Source organism: Epinephelus fuscoguttatus, linkage group LG23 (genome assembly GCF_011397635.1).
Source record: "Epinephelus fuscoguttatus linkage group LG23, E.fuscoguttatus.final_Chr_v1".
Lineage (NCBI taxonomy): Eukaryota > Metazoa > Chordata > Actinopteri > Perciformes > Serranidae > Epinephelus > Epinephelus fuscoguttatus.
In genome coordinates this window covers 22,805,811-22,825,160 of record NC_064774.1, presented here as the reverse complement: position 1 = coordinate 22,825,160, position 19,350 = coordinate 22,805,811, and the positions used below count along the sequence as shown (strand labels likewise).

Sequence of the window (19,350 nt, the reverse complement as noted above, 5' to 3'; positions counted from 1 at the left end):
CTGAAAGCAACATACAGGTCAGAGGGTTTTCGGTGCGGAACATTCACTTAAACTTTCTGTCCTGTACATATCTTTAAGAAACTGAGCAGCAAGAGTTATGTCAAGAATTTAATTTGTTGAGGGTTTGGAATAAAATATACATGGCACGCCAAGACTGTCCACGAGTCAACTCAAGAAACAACCGTCCATATTTCCAGTTCACTTGAAATCACTTCTTCCAACTTAAAATAGTAAGGTACTCAAATTACCTGAGATAAGTTTGCATACAAACCAAAAAAGATAAAAGTCAGCCATAGACCTCGAGGACACATACTTGACATATATACTTGACATATAACAACTATTATATCAACTTAAGGCAGATGGTCATATTTTGAAAACACAAGCTGTGTATTTCATGTACAAAAAGACTTTGTGTAGGCCACACATACACAAAAATATTTATCAGATGCATAACGTCAATTACACAGAGGCGATTACCTCGATAAAAATAAGCAACATGATACAGTATGATGCTTTTGCTGTGCTGAAACCAGGACTGAAAAGTTACGTCACCTTGCAGATTATTAGCGTGACAGTGAGCTTTTTTTTTTTTTTACACAATCTGTTGACAAAATTCAGATGGTCCAATAGTAACTGATGATTTTATTGTCCTGACACTTTGGCACAGGTCAGATTTGTCAGCTGGCACCTTGTTCATAATAATATGGCGTTGTTATTGATTGTTGTGCGACAGTTTTAGTGAAAGGCTTGATATTTGGTCTCTATTTACTCCCTTTGATGCCTCTCGGCACCATCGCCAGTCCATTCCCTTCACCATCCCTTTTTTAGTCCAAATTCTGATTCGTGCAGTGTTGAATAAATCTCATTTTTCATCCACACACGAGTTTGCTCCTCACGTAGAGCAACAGCTGTGTTCATTTCATTGTAATCTCAGAACACCAAAACAAAACGTTTTCTGCGTCACCGCACGCTGCGAAGATCAAGTCTCTGCTATAAATGGTCAAAGAATCTGATTTTTTTTTTTTTTTTTTTTTTTTTTTCCTGGTGTGAACCGACTGCTTTGCATCACTCATGGTGTAATGACAGGGATAATTTTCAGTCCTGGCAGCAGCAGCATTGTTTCTGCTAAATTATGAATAACCTGGTACCGTGGATACGCTACGTGTGTGTGTTTACTTAAGTACATTTTCCACTCGGGCAGCAAAAGTGTGATAAAACGCAGAAGCCTCTAAAAGTCGTTTAAATATTTAAAAATGTATTTGAGCATTTGCTGTTTAAAAAAGAAACTTAAGATTTTAAGATGAGTTGCTGAGACTTGTTACGTATTCAGTCTTCGTGGGAGAAAGTCGTTTACAGCAAAGACTGGCGAACTTTATTGAGTTTCAGAGTGAACGTCGACAGTATTGCCCACAAATAACCCCTTGTCTTGTTCTTGGAAATCTACAAATTGAAATGTAAATCTAAATTGACTGCACCGTGGAGATATATGTATTGCTTATGCCCATGGGCTTAATGCCAAAATACCTTTCAGCCTCAGACGCTGATGTCACTCCAGTCTCTGGGGTCCATCACACAGAGCACCTGTGCGGGAAATGCTGGCTGTGTTGTCCATGTATAACTTACAAGTTCCTAAAGTGACAAGTGGTTATTTGAAGATCATACTGTGTGTACACATTAAAGGGTGACAGAAGCATTTTGGAAAGGCAGCTTTGGATTCTCAGATCTCAGAAGGCTCCTCTTGTTTCCTGGTTTCTTCCTCTGTCTTTGTGATACACCTAAAAAGTGTCTTTCTGTGGACCATCCTTAAGATTCAAATGGAGCCGACTGAGACTGTGAGGTTTGTGCGTGGTCCATTAGATGGCGTGTTTCTCCCAGGCCAGTGATGGCGGGCACACTGAGGCCAAGTGATTGTGGGGGGTGGGGGTGGGGGGTTAAGTGAGGAGCTGCCTGATCTCTCGGTGAACGTAGCAAAGGAAGTCCATGTAGGAAGCGCCACCGTGCAGGCCTTTATCCTCCACCAGGAACTGACGGAACAGCATCTCTGGTTTGTCCTTCTGCCTCACGATTTGGAGCTGAGAAGAGCGGAGGGAAGAAGAAAGCAAAGTGTGATGTGTTTCATGTAAACTTCAATCTGTGTCTGTGCATGTGTTTGTGCTTCATTTGATTGGGATTGCAGCATCAACTATGGATTCATAATAATAAATGTATTCTAACTAAATTGTTTTCTGCAATAAACTGACGCTTACTACTCAGTAGCACTGGGCCTGTAGTACTTGGGGCCACCTTACAGCAATGACATATACCAACAAAATTTCTAATATATCACACAGTTTGTGTTCTTAACTTAAAGTAAACTATTTTAGCCTTTCCATTTTTACAAAAATATGACATGCATTCTTGAGTTGTACTTTGATTTTCTTGTTTATTTAGCAATTTAAAATATTAAATGTGACTGTTGCTGCAGTTGTGGAGGGTGTAGTTACTTAAAAGCTCCACTAGAGGGAGGCAGAGATTGTTTAACAGTTGGCTTTAATTTGTTAATTTTTCTTAGTTTAAAAATGTATTTTAAACAAAAATGCTGCTCCTCTGGTTGACTTACCTTCATAGAGTTCGGCCTCTTTTCAAGCAGGCTGCTGATGATGGATCGGACCTTTTTGGACAACGGGTTGTCTAGTTCTGGCAGCGCACACTGAAAAACACAATTAGAATGGTTAATAATTCACTGGTGCTAGTTCAACATATGTTATACTTGTGTCAGAGAACATTAATATATCATGATGTGTTGATTTGAGGATGTGAAGCAAACAGCTTTGATTTAGTTATAAAATTCAGCTCACTTGAAAACTATTTAACGAGTTTGAGTTTGTTCCTTCTTTGTATGTACCAGTGCCACATGTTAAAGTGTTGTTTAAAACTCTGCTTTGAAAATAAATGTCCATCTTTGAACCCTGTGTGAGGTTTATGTGTTTAATTACAGTATTGTTGACTCAGTTTTGCCCATTTTACAGGTTAAACTTGTGGATTTCATCTTGTATTTGAATGTATCAAATGATTTCCTACTGGATCCAATCAGGATCAGATGTAAGATTTTATTACAGATGTAATCTTCTCTGAGTTATGAAGTGCCTACTTCTCAGAAGTGGACTTGTAATTTCAAGGCGTATTGCCTAACCAAACATCCAGGCATTCTCTCCCCGTACTGTAATGCCTCCAGGCACCGCAGAGGTAAGAAAATGTCTCATCTAATATCTCTACAAACATACTGTTTCATTTAGTTTATGAATGTGTTGAGGGGGAAGTGCTGTTGAGTGAATTCTGACCATGTGTCCTTGCAGGTGGGCGAGGGAGGGCAGGTTAAATATGCTCTGGATGAGTTCCGGAGGGCTCGCTTGGCCCAGCCACAGAAACATAGAGTGTCCGTTCTCCAGCAGGAACATGCCGGAGTCTGTCAGACGCTCCTCTGAGCAGCGCACTTGAGCGGGCAGAGCCTCGCTGCCGACATCAATGTTGTGCTGGGAGAAAAAAGGCAAATTATTACAGCAGTGTCACTTTTTCTTCTATACTGCAGGGAAATTTAGTGAGTTACAGTGCACTCAGTGTGTGGGAGTTTGTCCCGTACCAGTGGGGTGAGGCGTGGGTAGAGCAGCAGCTGTGTGTCCTCCACCCCCATGCCCATGATGGACAGCCTTTGATGGGCTCTGTCATCTGTTGCGAGCTCTGTGCTGCCGACCAAGGGAGCAACTTTCATCAGGCTGTTCATGTAGACGGGGAACACCTTCATGGCATCAGGCAGGATCAGCTACATGCGGACACAGGCGTAAAAACATGACTGTTACTTTCTGAGAGATGGTATCGCATATGCTATGTGCATCAAGGTGTTCTTTGCATCCTAAAAATCAAAGCCTAAATTCAACAAATTTCATTCCAGGTGTTGGCCTGCGCTGACCTGGCTGGCAGCAGAGGGGCTGGCACAGTTCTTCCTGTAGCAGGCCAGCATGTGGGCCGTCTGGTTGACCAGGATCTCTCTCACATTCTTTAGAGGCTGGTTCAGTATGGCGCGGCAGGCTGAGCGGGAACAAGAAAAGGTTAGTTAAAAGACACGAGAGAGAGAGAGAGAGAGGGGGAGGAGAGGAACAGAGGGGCATAACTGGCAGCTAAGGATAAGTAGGGGGATAAAAGACAAAGGATGATAAATGAGAAGAATCAGGGACGGGGAAGAGAGCGCACACAAGGGAGCTGAAGAACAGCTGGACCAATGAAAGAAGGCAAGTGAAGGTCAGTGATACAGCTGTACTTAAGGCTCGCTGTGTGCAGATTACAGAAAGGCTCAGTGACATCTGTATTTTATGTGAAACATGTGGTTCTCATTTCCACCACTTTATTCTTCTTTTACTCATAAGTCAGTGAGTATTAGTAGATTATCAAGTGATGCATGGGGTAACTCCAGCAAAGGTCAAGATGATACCGCAGTACATCAGCAGACTGCGTCTGCACGACACTACAACCCCGGATAAAGAAAGCTGACTCCCTCTTGAAATAATACATTGCTTGTAGATCATGGGAAGAAAAACAACATCAGCTCTGCATCTGTGCTTTAAGTGCAGACTTTAAAGAATGTACAAAGATGGTCACCTGATTTGGCGAAGAAGTTGACGAGTGAGTCGGTCTCGCAGCTCTTGTACAGCTCCGACAACTGCGAGCTGCAGTTCAGACTGAGGTTGTGGATGCGGAGGCGTCGCTGTCCACTGATGGTGGTGTACAGCAAGGCACACTGGGAAACAGAGTCCAAATAGAAGTTAAAACCAATCCTTGGGGATTTAACTCCTAGCAAAACAGCAAACTGATATTGAGGCATATTTTAAAGACACATACCTGTATGAGTGCCCCAGTCTCCTCACTGAGCGTGTCGTCGTGCTTGAACTCTACAGTCACAGCCTTGTCGCAATCCACAGCTGCCATCTCTATATCTGTGGTGTTGTTCATATGGATGGCACCAAAGAACTCGGTGGCTCTGAAACCTGAGGACAGACAGTAGAGTATATTAGAGTAAATTGGGAACTCTTTGCGATGTGTTGGTAGCATACCAAGTGCAAAGTCTTTGGATATTCCTTACCTGTACTGGTACGAACGCGCATGACTGCATCAAATCCGATGCTCTTCTGCACGTCTTTTCTCAGGTCTCTCAGGAAATGCTCCCCGTCAGTCTCCACCTGAATCGGCAGCAAATATTGTATGTGTTATCTTTGAGCAGCAAGTGGCAGTATTGTCACAGTTTGGTCCCATGCCAATGACCATTTGCCCATAAATGCACATTTACACAAGTAATTTAGTCTAATACCAAGAGTGATGATTGACTTAAATGTCAGTTTGAGCCAAAGGAAACAGCAAACAGGATGTTTATGCCACACTAAATTAGATTATTTGTTAATAAGTAATAAAATGCTGGACTGTTGTGTGCCCACATTGTACTGTTATTGTACACTTTATTATAGATTTGTTCCATGTGTGTTCAGCGGCATTGTACAGCCTTTGTATGTGGTGTGTTTGTGCAGTTTCGAGTCATTTCCCATGCTTGTTGCACCATTCCTATGGGACAGGTCCATAATAGACTGTGGGTACTGCGCCAAAGTCATAATGTGGATACAACCAGCTTTTATGAGGCTTCAAATGTCTTTGCCTTTGTGTTAAATTATGAGCGTAATGACAAGAAATAAAAACTGAAGAACTGTGCCTTTTATGTGTCTTGCTTGCAGCGTTTCGTTTGTGTGTGTTTCATTGGTCTTCACATACTGTAAAAAAGAATGCCTGCTAATGTTGTACCTGGAAGTTGTTGTACTTGTAGACGGAGCCTCCGGTGTGCGAGGGCACGTCAGCCATGGTTGCAACGTCTACATACTGGCTAGGAAAGAGGAAGAGATCCACACAGCAGCCCTGCGCCACACAGTCCTTAGACAGCTGCTCGTACACTCCTTTCTGAGGCTGGAACAGGGTCTAAGGAAAAAAACAGAACTTTGGATAAGTCAGCATTCCCCTGTAGCAGCGTCCTCAGATTTCAAAGTTCAAAGATGGCATCCATCGCATCAGACTCCACTCATGCGGATGAGTTCCTGTGCTCACTGCAATTAAGCCCTGGCACTGTGCTTCTGCTCAATCAACAACTGCCTGCAGTCTCTATATTTGGAGTTCAAAATAAGCTGTAGAATTTATTTTAACAAAACATTACTCACTTTCTCTTTCTCTGTGTTGACCAGCTTTTTGTCATCCCTGTTCTTGAGTTTGCCAGGGGCCTCGGCAGTGGGCATGGAGGAGTGGAAGATGAAGAGCTTCCCACTGCATTCTGCTGCCTGGAGTGAAGAAGACGATGATGAGAGAGAGTAAAGATCCGAAAAAGAAAATCAAACTGAGGTGTGTAGTTTAAAGTTTAAAAAGGAATCCATGAGGTCACAAGGTGCAAACATCCACTCCTGCAAAGGATCAGATAATCCTCATAATAACAAACATTATTTACAGAGTACTCCCCTGTGTTGCAAAATAAACTGATAACCAAAGATTGAGATGTAAGCAATACCCAAAATAAAAATATGAACAGGCATGAACAAATACAAAAGCAACAACTGCTTCCAATTAAACTTTAGTGAACTTTTCCTTTACTGTGTGCCAAAAGACTGACCTCATTTTACTGGGAAAGTTTTTTGGACTTGAAAGTAAACACAAACATATCAGGAAGAGAAAAAAAGAAACTTCACTGAGCTGATAGGTTGAATGAGTTCAGACACCGACGCCAAAGTTGGGGGGAAATGTTTTGACAAATTCAAGCAATCTGACTGGGGTGGATTCAGTGCGATTTCTCTTTAGATTATAATTGGTTGACCTTTTCACAAAAACACACAGTTATAAAACACAGCTCCAAAAAATGACAAGTGTGTTAGACGTGCTAACACTGCTGCTAATCAGATGTGGCTTGTCACATAGGATGCTTCCAGCTGTGCTAATGATGTCTGATCTTTCACTTCCTTAAGACAGTAAGACAACAGTCTACATGCAAATTTAAAACCTTTGAAACCTGGAGCGACATCGATTTTTCTTGTAATGCTTTCAGACGCTTTTTGCAAGTATTTAAAGCAGCCACACAAGACTTAGAGACGTTGCAGTCGGCCCTGAGTCTCCCACTTCGTGTTGACAGTTGTCACAGTGTGGCTAACCTTGAATGCCTCCATGCCGGCCTGGATGACAGGAGCAAAGACCGTTTCACTCTCATTGGTGTCTGCAAACATATCAGGGATCTGGTCCAGAAGGCTGGAGAAGAGAAGAATGGGGTTATTCTCACTGCCTTGTCGATTGCCTTCCCACGACAACGTCTGGTTGAAACGTATCCAAGTAAAATACTGTGCATTGATCCAGTATTTTGTCTTTGTCGTATTGTTTTTTTACTTCAAATAGATTGTTCTTTAAATATTTGACTGAAGCCATGTTAATGTCCATTTCAAATTAAACAGTTTCCTGTCCAGTGATACCAAAATATTTTTGTTGTTTAGCTGGATTACTTTAGAGAGTTCTCAGGATAAACATGCCTAATTCTCTCTCCCCTGACAGCATGGGGCATCCAAGATAAACAGCTCCTCCACAAACTCATAACAAGTTGCATCTTACTTGTAGATAACAGCCCTGGAGTCCTGATAGTTGACGAGGAAGCCATCAAGCAGCGGGACAAACATCTCGGCTGTGTCTGAAACCACCATCATCTGGGGCTGGGCCAAAGCGCTCTTCACATTGTAGAAGTGGAGGACCTTGTTGTAGGTGACAAAGCCAACCTTGACGGCAGAGCTCTCCATACCGTCCTCTCTGTTGAGGGAGAGAGAGCAAGCCTCAGTGAATTTGTGGATCTTTCTAGTAAGTCAAACTGTCATCCTGCAGTCATTACTGAGATCTTACTGCATAACTGCTTGCAGGACTGTTTATTAAAAAAATCTAGTTTATTTGGAATGGCCATCCCTCTCAAACTGGAATAACATCCAGTATGGACGTGTTTATTAAGACATACTACATCTCCTTCCTCTCTCTGGGCTGTGCTGCAGAAGGCTCAGCCATTTTAGGACAAACTACATCTTTTGCTTCCCCCTCTTTTAAGACTTACTACATCTCCTTCTTCTCCTCCTAGATATACTACATCTTCTCCCTCTCTCTGGGATGTGCTGTAAAAGACACACTACATCTTCTTCCCCCTCTTTATAAACGTATTTCACTGCTGGGAAGACATTCATTCCATAAAACTGGCCTGTCTTTGCAGCAGAAAGACACAAATGCTTCTAAAGTTGGTGCTACATGACCTGAGGAAACAGAAAAATGGCTATGGCATTTGCTTTCCCTCAAGAGGTAAAAAACCTACAACTACCACAATGCACTGCACCAACAAAACAGTGAGCTAAGGTGAGAAATAGGCAACGCAGTAGTAGAATCTTGGTTCGTATTTTATCAGCACTGCTTAGTTTTACCATTCAATCTCTTTTTTTTCAGCCTCATTTTTACAATGCAGGAAACAGTATGGCGCCCACTTTCTGTTCACAAATTCTTGTATTACAGCCAAACAGTGCACTAAAATATGTTTCTGAAGAACATTTTAGATGAGAAATATGCATTCAATCTGTAATTTGAGCAAGAGCTTCAAACCTAGCAGGGAGATCTGGGCACTGGTAAGATGGAGGGAGGTTTACCACAGTTGATTTACACATACTATCCGCATTGTTGTGGTATAAAGCTGGTTGAGAATCTGCAAGGTATCCCTTTTAAGTTTGAGCTAACATGCTAAGATCCGAAGAGAAATAGATCCAGGTTTACAAAATTCAAGTAAATATTGGTTGCTGAGAAAAACCACTAGATCCATTTACTTGACTGTACTCATGCCTGCTATTTTTTCTCCTTGTCTTTTACTCAGTATTACAATCAAATAGCTTCTAGATTCACACTGAAAAAAAATGAGGGAAATGTTACATATTATATGTCTGTATTTTCCTAATAATTTCCTATTAAGGTGTCTGGAAATAACTATGTAACATATTTGCAAAACCTACAGAGAAGATATGAATTTCCTTGAAAGAACTGCTCAATTTAAACCAAAATGAGTATTCATTTACTTCGAACCCTGAGCAACTTGGTCTGATTTTCTTCAAACAATTATTACTCAAAAAGTAATAAGCAACTTGGCAACAAAAAAAAAATCCTGCAAATTGCACACAAAACCTAGAAGATTCAGGAAACAATAATCATAGAAGTGATAAAAAATAATAATGATGAAAAATAAGCTCAGGAAAAATGTCCAGGAAACAGTTATTTTAAGATAGGTTTTTTTGTACTTTTTTTTTGCTAATTTTCAGGTCATTTTCTTGCATTGTTTTCTTTCCCTTTTTTGCTGTATCTAAGGTAATTTTCTTTCTTTCTTGAACACAAGACCATAAATCAAAACCTTTCACCATCATAGTAATTTAAAAGCATTCTTTGCCGACACTGCCAACTGCAGTTTGTACGTCTCTCTTCTTAAATCATGCCGACACACTAAGGAACATGCAACGTGGGTCAAAACAGTTACTGCAAAACCCTTTGAAATATGCCACTGCTCAACTATGAGCCCACAGCTTCTCTGTGAACATTAGTCACAGGTGCTGTTGGAAATAACAGATTCAGACTGGACTAGTTTATTTGATTACTCTCATACTGTACCAGACAGTGATTAAAAAATACCAGTGATGATTAAAAAAAGTCTACGTCTACATCTGCATTTACTTAAAGTGGGCTCTGGCTTTATCTTGAGTGAATTAAACACACATTTGGCAAAAACTGTAGAACGACATGAACTAAAACGCAGAGTGTCCGAATGCTTTAATTTAGTGCCCGTAAAAACAAAAGTAAAGCTTTAAACACAGAAGAGAGGGCTTATCTTAAATACACTTCTACTAAGTGTTTTAAGGATGATGTCATGGCAGCAGACAAATGGGAACGTACTGCTGCTGGCACTAATGAAGTGGAGAGACTAAAGGACAGTTTTCATGTTATTTTTAGGAGTAACCAGGTGAAGTACATCATCCTCTCCCCCGTGATAAATCAAAAACTCACTTGTGCAGTGATGCTTAGCACAAAACCAGTGTTTTCTGTGCAACAAAGGGTTTTATTTTGGATGGCTTTCAAAGATGAGAGCCTGCACTGTAATATTTTCCATTTCTGGCAGCCTTGGTGCCCTCCCTAACCGATACCACCATCTGCAAACCTTCATGCAAGAATATTCAGCTGATGAGAGCAGATAGTTGGCTTGGTGTTTAAGACTTGAGGGAAGTTCCTTTTTGGGCAAGGCATATGTTTAATGTGAACTGTGGTAGACTGGAGTGTCAGTGTAAAAGATGCATAGCACTTAATGTATCAAGCGTGTATGTGTGTTTTTCTGATATATTGTGTTGTACCTGGGCAGATTCTCCAGCAGAGTCTTCAGCTCATCACAGATCAGTTTGACCAGTCCGCTTTTGATGTTGTTGTAGGACACGTCAATCATAAAGATGTAGGCGGGAGGGTTCGGAGGCTTGTTGTTCTGTGTGAGAAGAAGGCAGCAGGTGTCATGAATAAGTTGCTATTTTAAAATCTTTCCAAGGTCACATGGCTTGTCATGCAGGCATGCAGCATAAAATACCTGATTTCAAAAGGGAAATGAGAAAAAGTGTCTCTTGTGCAAACTTAAGCTCTTGAATAAATGATTCAAGAGCAAACAACTTATTCCTCTTTTCGATCCTGTGTCCTCAAATTTAAGGTCTTAATCATACCATATCAGCAGAGGGCTAAAACCTAGGGGCTGCCTTCCACCTTCCATTTCTGTTATTAGTTCTTGAATACCAGAGATATGATTTCCGTTAGTGCTTGCTTAGAACTTGGGGTAGCTGTGAGAAGACCATGACGGTTATGAATTCCTGCATGGTCGGCAATGGCAATGGAGTGTGTGTGTGTGTGTGTGAGGGGGATTGGTGGTAAGACATTGTTATGTTTCCACAGCTACAAGACAAGACAATCACCTTGCAGGCTTTTGTTTAAGAGCTGCCCAGCAGAGGCTGTTTATACATCTTAATAAACAGAGCAAAAGTAGGCCAGTGGAGTGACTCAGCTTTGCCAGCTTACTCGAACCCTCTAATGTTGTTCTCAACAGCCACGGCCCCCATGGGGATGTGCACCTGATTGGCCTTGCTGTCTTTCCAGTGTTCGCAAAACAACGGAGCTGAACACTGTCTGTTCTGCATTCAGTTTTGAGAAAGCTCATGATGGATAATGTAGGGTGCCAAAAGGTGCCTCAGAAAAAACAGTAATGCAGTATAGATAGCAGTAAAAGATCCTTTAGTAGTTGTGCTGTACCTTGCAGTAGTCAAGGGTGGCTACGAACTCGTAGGATCCCAGTGACAGCTCGGGCTTCTCATAGAAGTCCACCCTCCGGCCCATGTGGTCAAGGTGTTGGAAATAGTTGACTGGCACTAGAGAAAGATAAAGAAATAAATCTGAGTATGGAAGTGTGCCCATTATATAAATAGTTGGCTGCTTAGCCTTTTCTGCATTGTACCTTACCTTCACTGGTGCAGCTACAGAAGCCACACTGGTAGCGACGACCCCCATCAATAAACTGCATGTAGGGACACATGTAGGCCTTGCATCGATTGCAGCGGATTGGGCCTGTCTCGCCGTGGTTCACAACGTATAGAGGAGTCTACACACACAAATAGACATTATGGTCAAGTCTTTAACAGCTGTTCCTAAATAAAGCAGGCTTGTGTGTTGCAATATCAGTGCCTTAAAAGGAAGTTGATGATTATAAGTGTTTAATCCCCTGTGACGTTTCCCATGTTTTCATTAATGCAGTATTTACTGTACTTGGACCGTACTCTTGCTCATCCTACTGTACCATACACACATGTAAATTCTGCTCTGTCTGACACCTCAGTGATTCCATGGCACCCAAACAATACACATGTATATACAGAACATTTGTCTGACGTAGATTGTAAATGCTTAGCATGAAGCTATTTGATAATACACATAGCATAGCACTGTTAGTGAATAACATATGCAGGCCTGCAGATGACGGAAACTGTCTGAACGCTGTTTATTCAAGACTCTCTGCAGGCTGAATTGAAAACTTTTGCTTCAAATGAACTCAACTACCATAAAACACATGCAGACAAGGTAGCAAGTAGGTTTATTTTTAGACTGGAGACTTCCAGGTGGAGAGTAAAAGTGTTTACATTATTTTACAGCTGTTTACTCGTTGCAGAGAACAAAACCTGTTGGATGATAAAGCAATGCATACAGCATCCAAGCACAACAACAGAGCATTAATTAATACGTCTTAGAATTTTGCTTTAATTGTACAGTGTATATGCTCCAAGTCGCACAAGATGGAATCAAATTTGAAAGTGCAAAATACTCAAGTTTGATTGCTTTTGTATAAACTTTCTCCTTTCTTCTTCTGTGGTCCCTGTAGATCTGACATTAGCTAATTAGCCTAAAGCCAGATGAGAGAACGCTAACATTGCCTAAAAAGGCCAATGGGTGCCTGGGACAAGGCGAGTGGAGGGGGGAAATATCTACAGCAGGATTCTTGGACCACATATGATCCAAAAAGGAGGTCATTCACAGGACAGCGTAACTTTTTTAGTGCACGGAGACATCTATCAGAGGAGAGGTAGAGTTGGTGGTTGCTTGCTCTACTGTCCCAAACTGATATTTAGTTTTTTAATAATCTTTTAAAAAAGAAAAGCAGACGTTTCAGTCTCTGTCTTACAAGTAAATGCCACAGTAGGATATCACAAACAAAACCTTGTGTCTCAGTTAAGGCTTTAACTACCTATGAACTGCTGTAACAACTAAAATGAAGATAGACTTCAAAAAATGTGAGATTCGAATAGGAGAATATAAAAACATCCTCCATGGGAAATGCAATCATTTTGTGTAATTGTAATAGTTTTGTGTTACTACTTCTGTCTCCTGTAGTGTAATGAACCTGTTTAGTCTTATGCTTTAGTATCAGTTGACCTTTAAAAATACATGTCCAGGCAGTATACTCTGCTTGATCATAACCAGTCACACCATGGTTTATTGTTTCATGTATCCACATAACGTGCACACACACACTCACTCATTGGCGTATTGTATTGGATGCAGGATCTGATAGGATCTGATGTTCAAGGACTGAAGTGGGAAGTACCTAGGATGTGATAGGATTTGATGTGCATGTCTGACACCATTATGTTCGGGCTTATGTGGGAAGGATTAAAGAGAAGAGCATAAAAGAGAGCACACAGACAGCAAAACTTCAGTCCTGCTCTGGAGCTTGACTCATAGAGTTGTATGTGTTGTTGCCTGCGAACACATTAAACTCAGTTGCACTTGATTCTACATGTCTCCAGTGATTCCTTGACTGCTGAGTATTTCGTTTTAAAGATAGTTATTTTGGACAAGAGCAAAAGTAGTCTAAAAGTTGAAGACGAGGTTGGGACCCACCAGGCCCAATTCCGGGCCCTGAATTCTGCTTCATCACTCCCACAAGTGTTATTGTAAGTTTCATTAGTCATTCTTGAGATGACGGTGTACAGAGTTCAAAAAACCCAACTCACTCTAAGGATGGAAATGCTTTGCTGTGGTGTGAATGTTTTTGCATGCAAAGTTTCCTGTATAGAGAAGTTAGGCCCACCCAAGAAGATTTTTGTCCTTTCAAAAGTCTGCATGGCAGTGCGAAAATACAAACTGATTAAAAATATGTCTGATGCATTGATGAGGAACATACAGAACTGGAGAAAAAAATCAAAATAACTCTTCATCACAGACTCCTCAAGTGATGGGTGCTCCCAACAGAAGTTTGATCAGACTTTATCATAGCAAGTGACGGTGTTGTTTTTAGATAGGGCAACTGACTTTAAGTTAGAAGTAAAACAATGCTTACCTCATTCTTTGGCAAACTGGCAAAGGGTTTAATGATGGAAGCCAGGGGCACTTGGCACTGTTTGGCCAGATCGGCAGTGCAGGGTAGGGAGTAGGTGGTGCAGCGCATGAACCTGGGACTGGCATTGCCTGGGTTTGTCAAAAAGAAGGGTCAGTGACGTAAATATCATGACAAAGCACATTTCTTTTACCACTCCCTTAGAACAAAGTGTAGACTGTTATTATCCATGCATTAATTTACTATCACCAGAAACAGTCAGTAATTACAATTCTGAAGAAAGGTTTGCGCAAAAGTACATTTTGAGCAAGGGCCTCTTAATTATATACTACAAATCACATAGAAATGACTGGATCTGCACAACGTGTACAAGTACACATGCTGTATATATCTGTAGCTGCTCTTTCCAAAGGAAAAAAATGCTTGGAGAGAAGTTTAAATGTTACTACGAGTTACCTTGGTCCTCTGCTGTGAAGTCGGTGGTGACCAGAGGTGGAACTTGTCCTCTGATGTTTGTGCTGTAGACCTGTCCCCCTTGTTTGACTCGGTCATCCTCAATGACTTGAGTCTAAAGCAGACAAGTTATGTATTACAGAACAGTCTATGTCCTTTAGAGTTGTTCAGTAGGTACCGTGTAATTTTAACAAAGAAAAGATTTAAGTTGCCTACATACACCAAGTGGCTGGTTCAAAGTGTGAAATGACGTGTGGTATGTTGATATGTGAAGGTATGCAGTCTCAGGAGGATTAGTCATCTACTCACTATGCTGGGGATAGAGTCAGGGTCCAGTTTCTTCTGAGGTGGTCCCGCCAGTCCTCCTGGTGCTCCAGGGAAGGCTCCTGGCATGCCTGGCTGGGGCCCAGCCATGTGTCCCCCGAACTGACCTGTACATCAAAGCAGGATAGGCTGGCTATTAAATTATATGTATTGGGTACGGTGTAAAGATGGAATTGTACGCAGCATGTTGACTTGATAACTTCTGATCTGACTGCTCCAATACTAGCTATGAGAGCATATTGTTTTGTGTTTATCAAAAGGATAAAGATGGAGATTCAAGCATCACCACATGAAAAGATTAAACATTTTCTGTTGTGAATGGTGATTTTTCTTTTACATATGTTCATTAACTGCCCCTATTTGCTGGTGTTTCTATCTGTCTGTCCAGCAGGTGATGTCTCTTACCACATCATCCATACGCTGAGCTGATGACCACAAATCAGTGTCTCTACCAGTAAGTAACTCAACTGTTTTTGGTTTACAGTGTCACAGTTACCTCCTTGCTGTGGGTATCCTGGTGGACCAGCAGCTCCAGGACCAGGCTGCTGGAAACCTCCAGGGCCCGGAGGCCCAGGGAAGGGTCTACCCATGCCTGCCATAGGTGGGCCTCCCATAGGTGGACCAGCCATCGGTGGGCTTGACATTGGTGGGCCTGCCATCGGTGGGCTTGACATCGGTGGGCCTGCCATTGGCGGGCCTGCCATCTGTGGGCCTGCCATTGACATGCTTGCTGGGGGTGACTGTGGTGGAGACATCTGGGGAGACATGTGAGGTGACTGCGGGCCTGGAGGCATCTGGCCCATTGCAGGAGGAGGGCTCTGCATGGGACCTGGAGCTGCACAATTAAAAAGTGAGGTGAAGAAATGCAATGTGGTGAGAACATTTTCTAATCCCTGTCTTATCCTGTCTACTGATGTAAGATGATTACTTGGCTATGTATGCCACACCCTGCTGTATGATCTGTAGCAAGTATAAATCCTTTAATGGCAAACTTACCGTAGTTGCCCATGTTCATAGCACTCATCTGATTGGTGAGCTGCTGCGTTGGAGGCGGGGCCGGAGAAGCCATATTGTTGTACTGGGACTGTGGAGGTCGTCCATAAGATGCAGAAACAGCTGGTGGAGCAGGATATCTGAGGATTATAAGAACACTTTTTAATACAGCAGGTGCATTGTGGTCTCATGATGTACTTATCACCTGAAGCTGATTTTAACATGCAGTATTAAAGTTTGCTAACATGGTCTGAATAGATATGTTGGGTCTAATCCTTCCTGATTAAAAAACAGTTTTTTACTTGGGCAATCAAGGAGTTTAGCGATTTAGCAACAAGAAAAAACAGACTGCTTTCTTTCTGTATTTTCCCCTACGCATTCTCTTTATGTTGATTTCAAAGAGAAAACTAGCCGTGCCAAACAGTTGCTGTTTAGTGAAGATTGTTACCTTTGTGGATGTGCGCCATTCTGCTGGACATTTGGATTGTACTGAGTGGACACTGGAGGTGGAGGCATACCGGCAGCAGCGGAAACTGGTGATTTCATCATACCTTCAGAAAGAAAACAGACGCCACGTGTAAATGTTATCAGAGGTAAATTCATTCTTGCTTACAATCTTTGATACAGTATAGACTTCTTTCACTGTAAATATATAAGAGAGCTCAGGGTTCTTACAAGGTCAGAGTATAGGCATCAGTGCGGACTGAGACTGCCATTTTAAAGGAATGCTACATACAGCTAAGTGTGTAGTTTGCCTAAACAGATCTCTTAACGTGAAAGGGTTGATCCAAACAGACAACTGATTCCAGTGCTGGCCTGACCTTTCTAAAAAAACGACTGTCAATAGCTCTACAGAAAGTCTAGGGACTGGTTTGCACTTCAGTCATACAGAGCTTGCTTCAGTGTGCTGTGGCATTTAATATAAAGCCAATAAAGTTACTGTATCTTTGCTAGTGCTTCCGGTACCTCACATGTGTGCTACCACAGCGGTATAGCAGCACATTAAATATCTAAAGGCCAGAAAAACAAATTAAATCAATGACAGATAAAACATAATGAACACTATGCTACAAATCATCTTTAGCTGCAAACTAAGCAAACTTAGCAATTGTCAGCTTCTGTTGTGCTACAGAGACAGAGCACTTGCTACAATTGATATAAATCGAACATGAATGAGTTGATCATGCTAGCTAGCACGATTGCACTTGTTAAATGAAAGCCTTCAACAAGAGTTCAAGTCCTTTACCTGCTGGTGGAGCACTGAATGCTTGAGGTGGTCCCCCATAGTGCCCATAGAGAGGCTGAGCAGGACCGGTACCAAATCCACCTTGGTAGCCCCCCATCCCTGGCTGGCCCTGGGAGTATGGGGGTGCAGCAACATAACCCTGTTGACTCATTCTGATGGGATGTTACTGTCTTCTCATGCCAGGATGAATGAGTTTTGACAACCTGTGAAGTTGAAAGAGTGAAATTGGAGATGAAACAGGAGAAAGGGAAACGAGTAATACAGAAATAGAAACTGAAACTTGCTGGTGAAAACATGCCATTTTTGGAAAGTAATGTTTCCATCCTATAATAAGTGTCAATAAATTTAGCATGATTACAAATCCGTACTAACAACAAGTGATATTTGACCTCATGCAATCGTCTACACTCGTGTAACATGGACCTTTGGCATTGCTTATGGAGAGATAAGGCAGGCCTTACCTTGCTAATATTATCTTTGGTGGCTACATGAGTTGTCACTTATTGTTGTGCTGTCAGAACTACAATGCAATGTCCCTAACATCTGCACAATTCCAGTAATAAGGATACCTATATTATACATTACATTTAAACGCACTGGTAGCAAACTGCAGCCTTTCACAATAAAAGTCTCAAAGCAGAGGGCCTATAGACTTCTTCAGGGTGTCAAAGCTTTAAAACAAGTTGAACTTCGGCACAGCTGGGTCAACAGAAATAACAGCTGCGCAGTGACAACTCCGTGAAAGTCCTTTATTACAACATAATAAACCAGTTTAACACATTCTACCCACACTAAACCCACGAAGAAGAAAAATTAACCGTTGTTAATTGCTCAGTTCGACAGTTAATAGTGTCTGCCACTTCCGAGAATTGCCACGTCAAAGACCGTTATGATAGCTAAAACATTTGAGCATCCCTGCCTTCCTTTAAGTCACAGCCAGTTGAAAGGACATACATGTTATCCTCTATCTAATACCATATTTTCTATGACATAAAGCTTAACACTTTGTGGAAAGAGCGCAGTGACATGATAGCACAGCATCTTGTCCAGTGTTAATCACCTTTTGACAGAAAACATCTTGCTAGCTACGCGGAAATTACTACAAAGTTTTCCTTTGCGCCACAAACGCATTCAATTCAAACATACATACCTTCAAATAGAGGATAATATGAAGCAGAATAAGACATTTGTGTTGGCTCCATATGTAAATAATGTCGTAATGGTGTTTACCTGAATATCGGGCAGAGTCCTCTTCACTGTCTATTGCCCTCAGTGGAAGCAGAGTGCCACGTCAAACTCCACTACAGCACCGGTCGCTACGTTGGTAACGCGACGACAAGCACTAGTGTCGACGAGGAGGAAATGACTCACAGTTTCCGGTTGTGCTTTTCAAAATAAAACATTTAATGACGAATAAACGTTCTTACACGATATAAATTACACAAGCACAATACTCGTTTCTGACAATATAGCTATTTAAAGCCAAGGAAAGTAATTTGACGTTCTGTAAGCTTAGTTAGTAATGTTACAGCGTTACATTATGCTTTTATGTTGAAGTGCAAACAGTTACCCTTCTGGCTTTGGTCGCTGTGTTTTCAGCTAACTTGAGAGGGCCCGTCAGTCGTGTCTGGCGTTGTGCGCATGCGTGAAAAAGAGGGACCCCATACACGTCAGCACAGGGGATGTGGACCTGTGCGGCTCTTGTAATGTGAGTTTCATCATTATCTGAAAACTGAATAGTTTTGACTTTCTGTTATGATAAAATCATAACATAAATTCATTTTATAAATAAGGACAACATAAGAAAGTGGTGAGAGATTTTCTTAGCTTTATTGATTAAGCAGAAGAGAGTTCCAGTTGTAGGACCGCAAAACCTGCACATATAGCCTAGTTATATGTATGTACAAGCTGTGAAACAGCCTTTTTTACCTTCTATATTTACACACAAATCATGTCCCGGTGGTTTGTTTTGTTTTTTCTTTTAATTTTTAATTACATCATGGGAGAAAATGTAAAGGATACAGGCTCTATAATTGAACAGTTAAATGAAATTTCTATGGGTGGTTTTATGTGAGTAATTCAGGCTCCAGACCTTGAAAACATTGTCCACGGCTCTGATAGTGAAGTAATGTCACCAGGGGTGTCATAGTAGAGGGGGGAAGTGGGACTTATTACCCAGGGCCTTAATCGGACGGAGGCCCTTGAAAAGTCTGGAATGAAACTTTAGGTTCGTTAACAAGTAATTAAAGCCATTAAAATGGCTGAGAAAATTAGCTGAAAGGCTAAACTTAAACTTGTATTTAAAAAATGGTGGAGGATCTCTGAGACCCCTCTCACCCCTTAAAAACACAAATGCTTACATCCGGCCCTGCAT

The 19,350-nt window shown here is 41.6% G+C and overlaps 1 protein-coding gene across 1 annotated transcript; it reads right to left on the bottom strand.

The window, feature by feature from the left end:
• Positions 1 to 95: 95 nt before the first annotated feature.
• sec24d (SEC24 homolog D, COPII coat complex component) lies at positions 96 to 18,324 on the bottom strand. Its single transcript, XM_049567792.1, has 23 exons — positions 18,207 to 18,324; positions 16,977 to 17,179; positions 16,179 to 16,281; positions 15,734 to 15,870; positions 15,234 to 15,572; positions 14,723 to 14,844; positions 14,417 to 14,528; positions 13,964 to 14,091; positions 11,593 to 11,731; positions 11,386 to 11,501; positions 10,452 to 10,576; positions 7,654 to 7,845; positions 7,206 to 7,299; positions 6,231 to 6,347; positions 5,824 to 5,994; positions 5,117 to 5,213; positions 4,876 to 5,021; positions 4,636 to 4,774; positions 3,950 to 4,068; positions 3,623 to 3,802; positions 3,324 to 3,515; positions 2,603 to 2,692; positions 96 to 2,075 (listed from the first exon to the last, which is right to left on the bottom strand). The coding sequence occupies exons 2-23, from the start codon at positions 17,125 to 17,127 to the stop codon at positions 1,935 to 1,937; spliced, it is 3,150 nt and encodes a 1,049-aa protein (XP_049423749.1). The 5' UTR covers positions 17,128 to 17,179; positions 18,207 to 18,324; the 3' UTR covers positions 96 to 1,934.
• Positions 18,325 to 19,350: the final 1,026 nt, after the last annotated feature.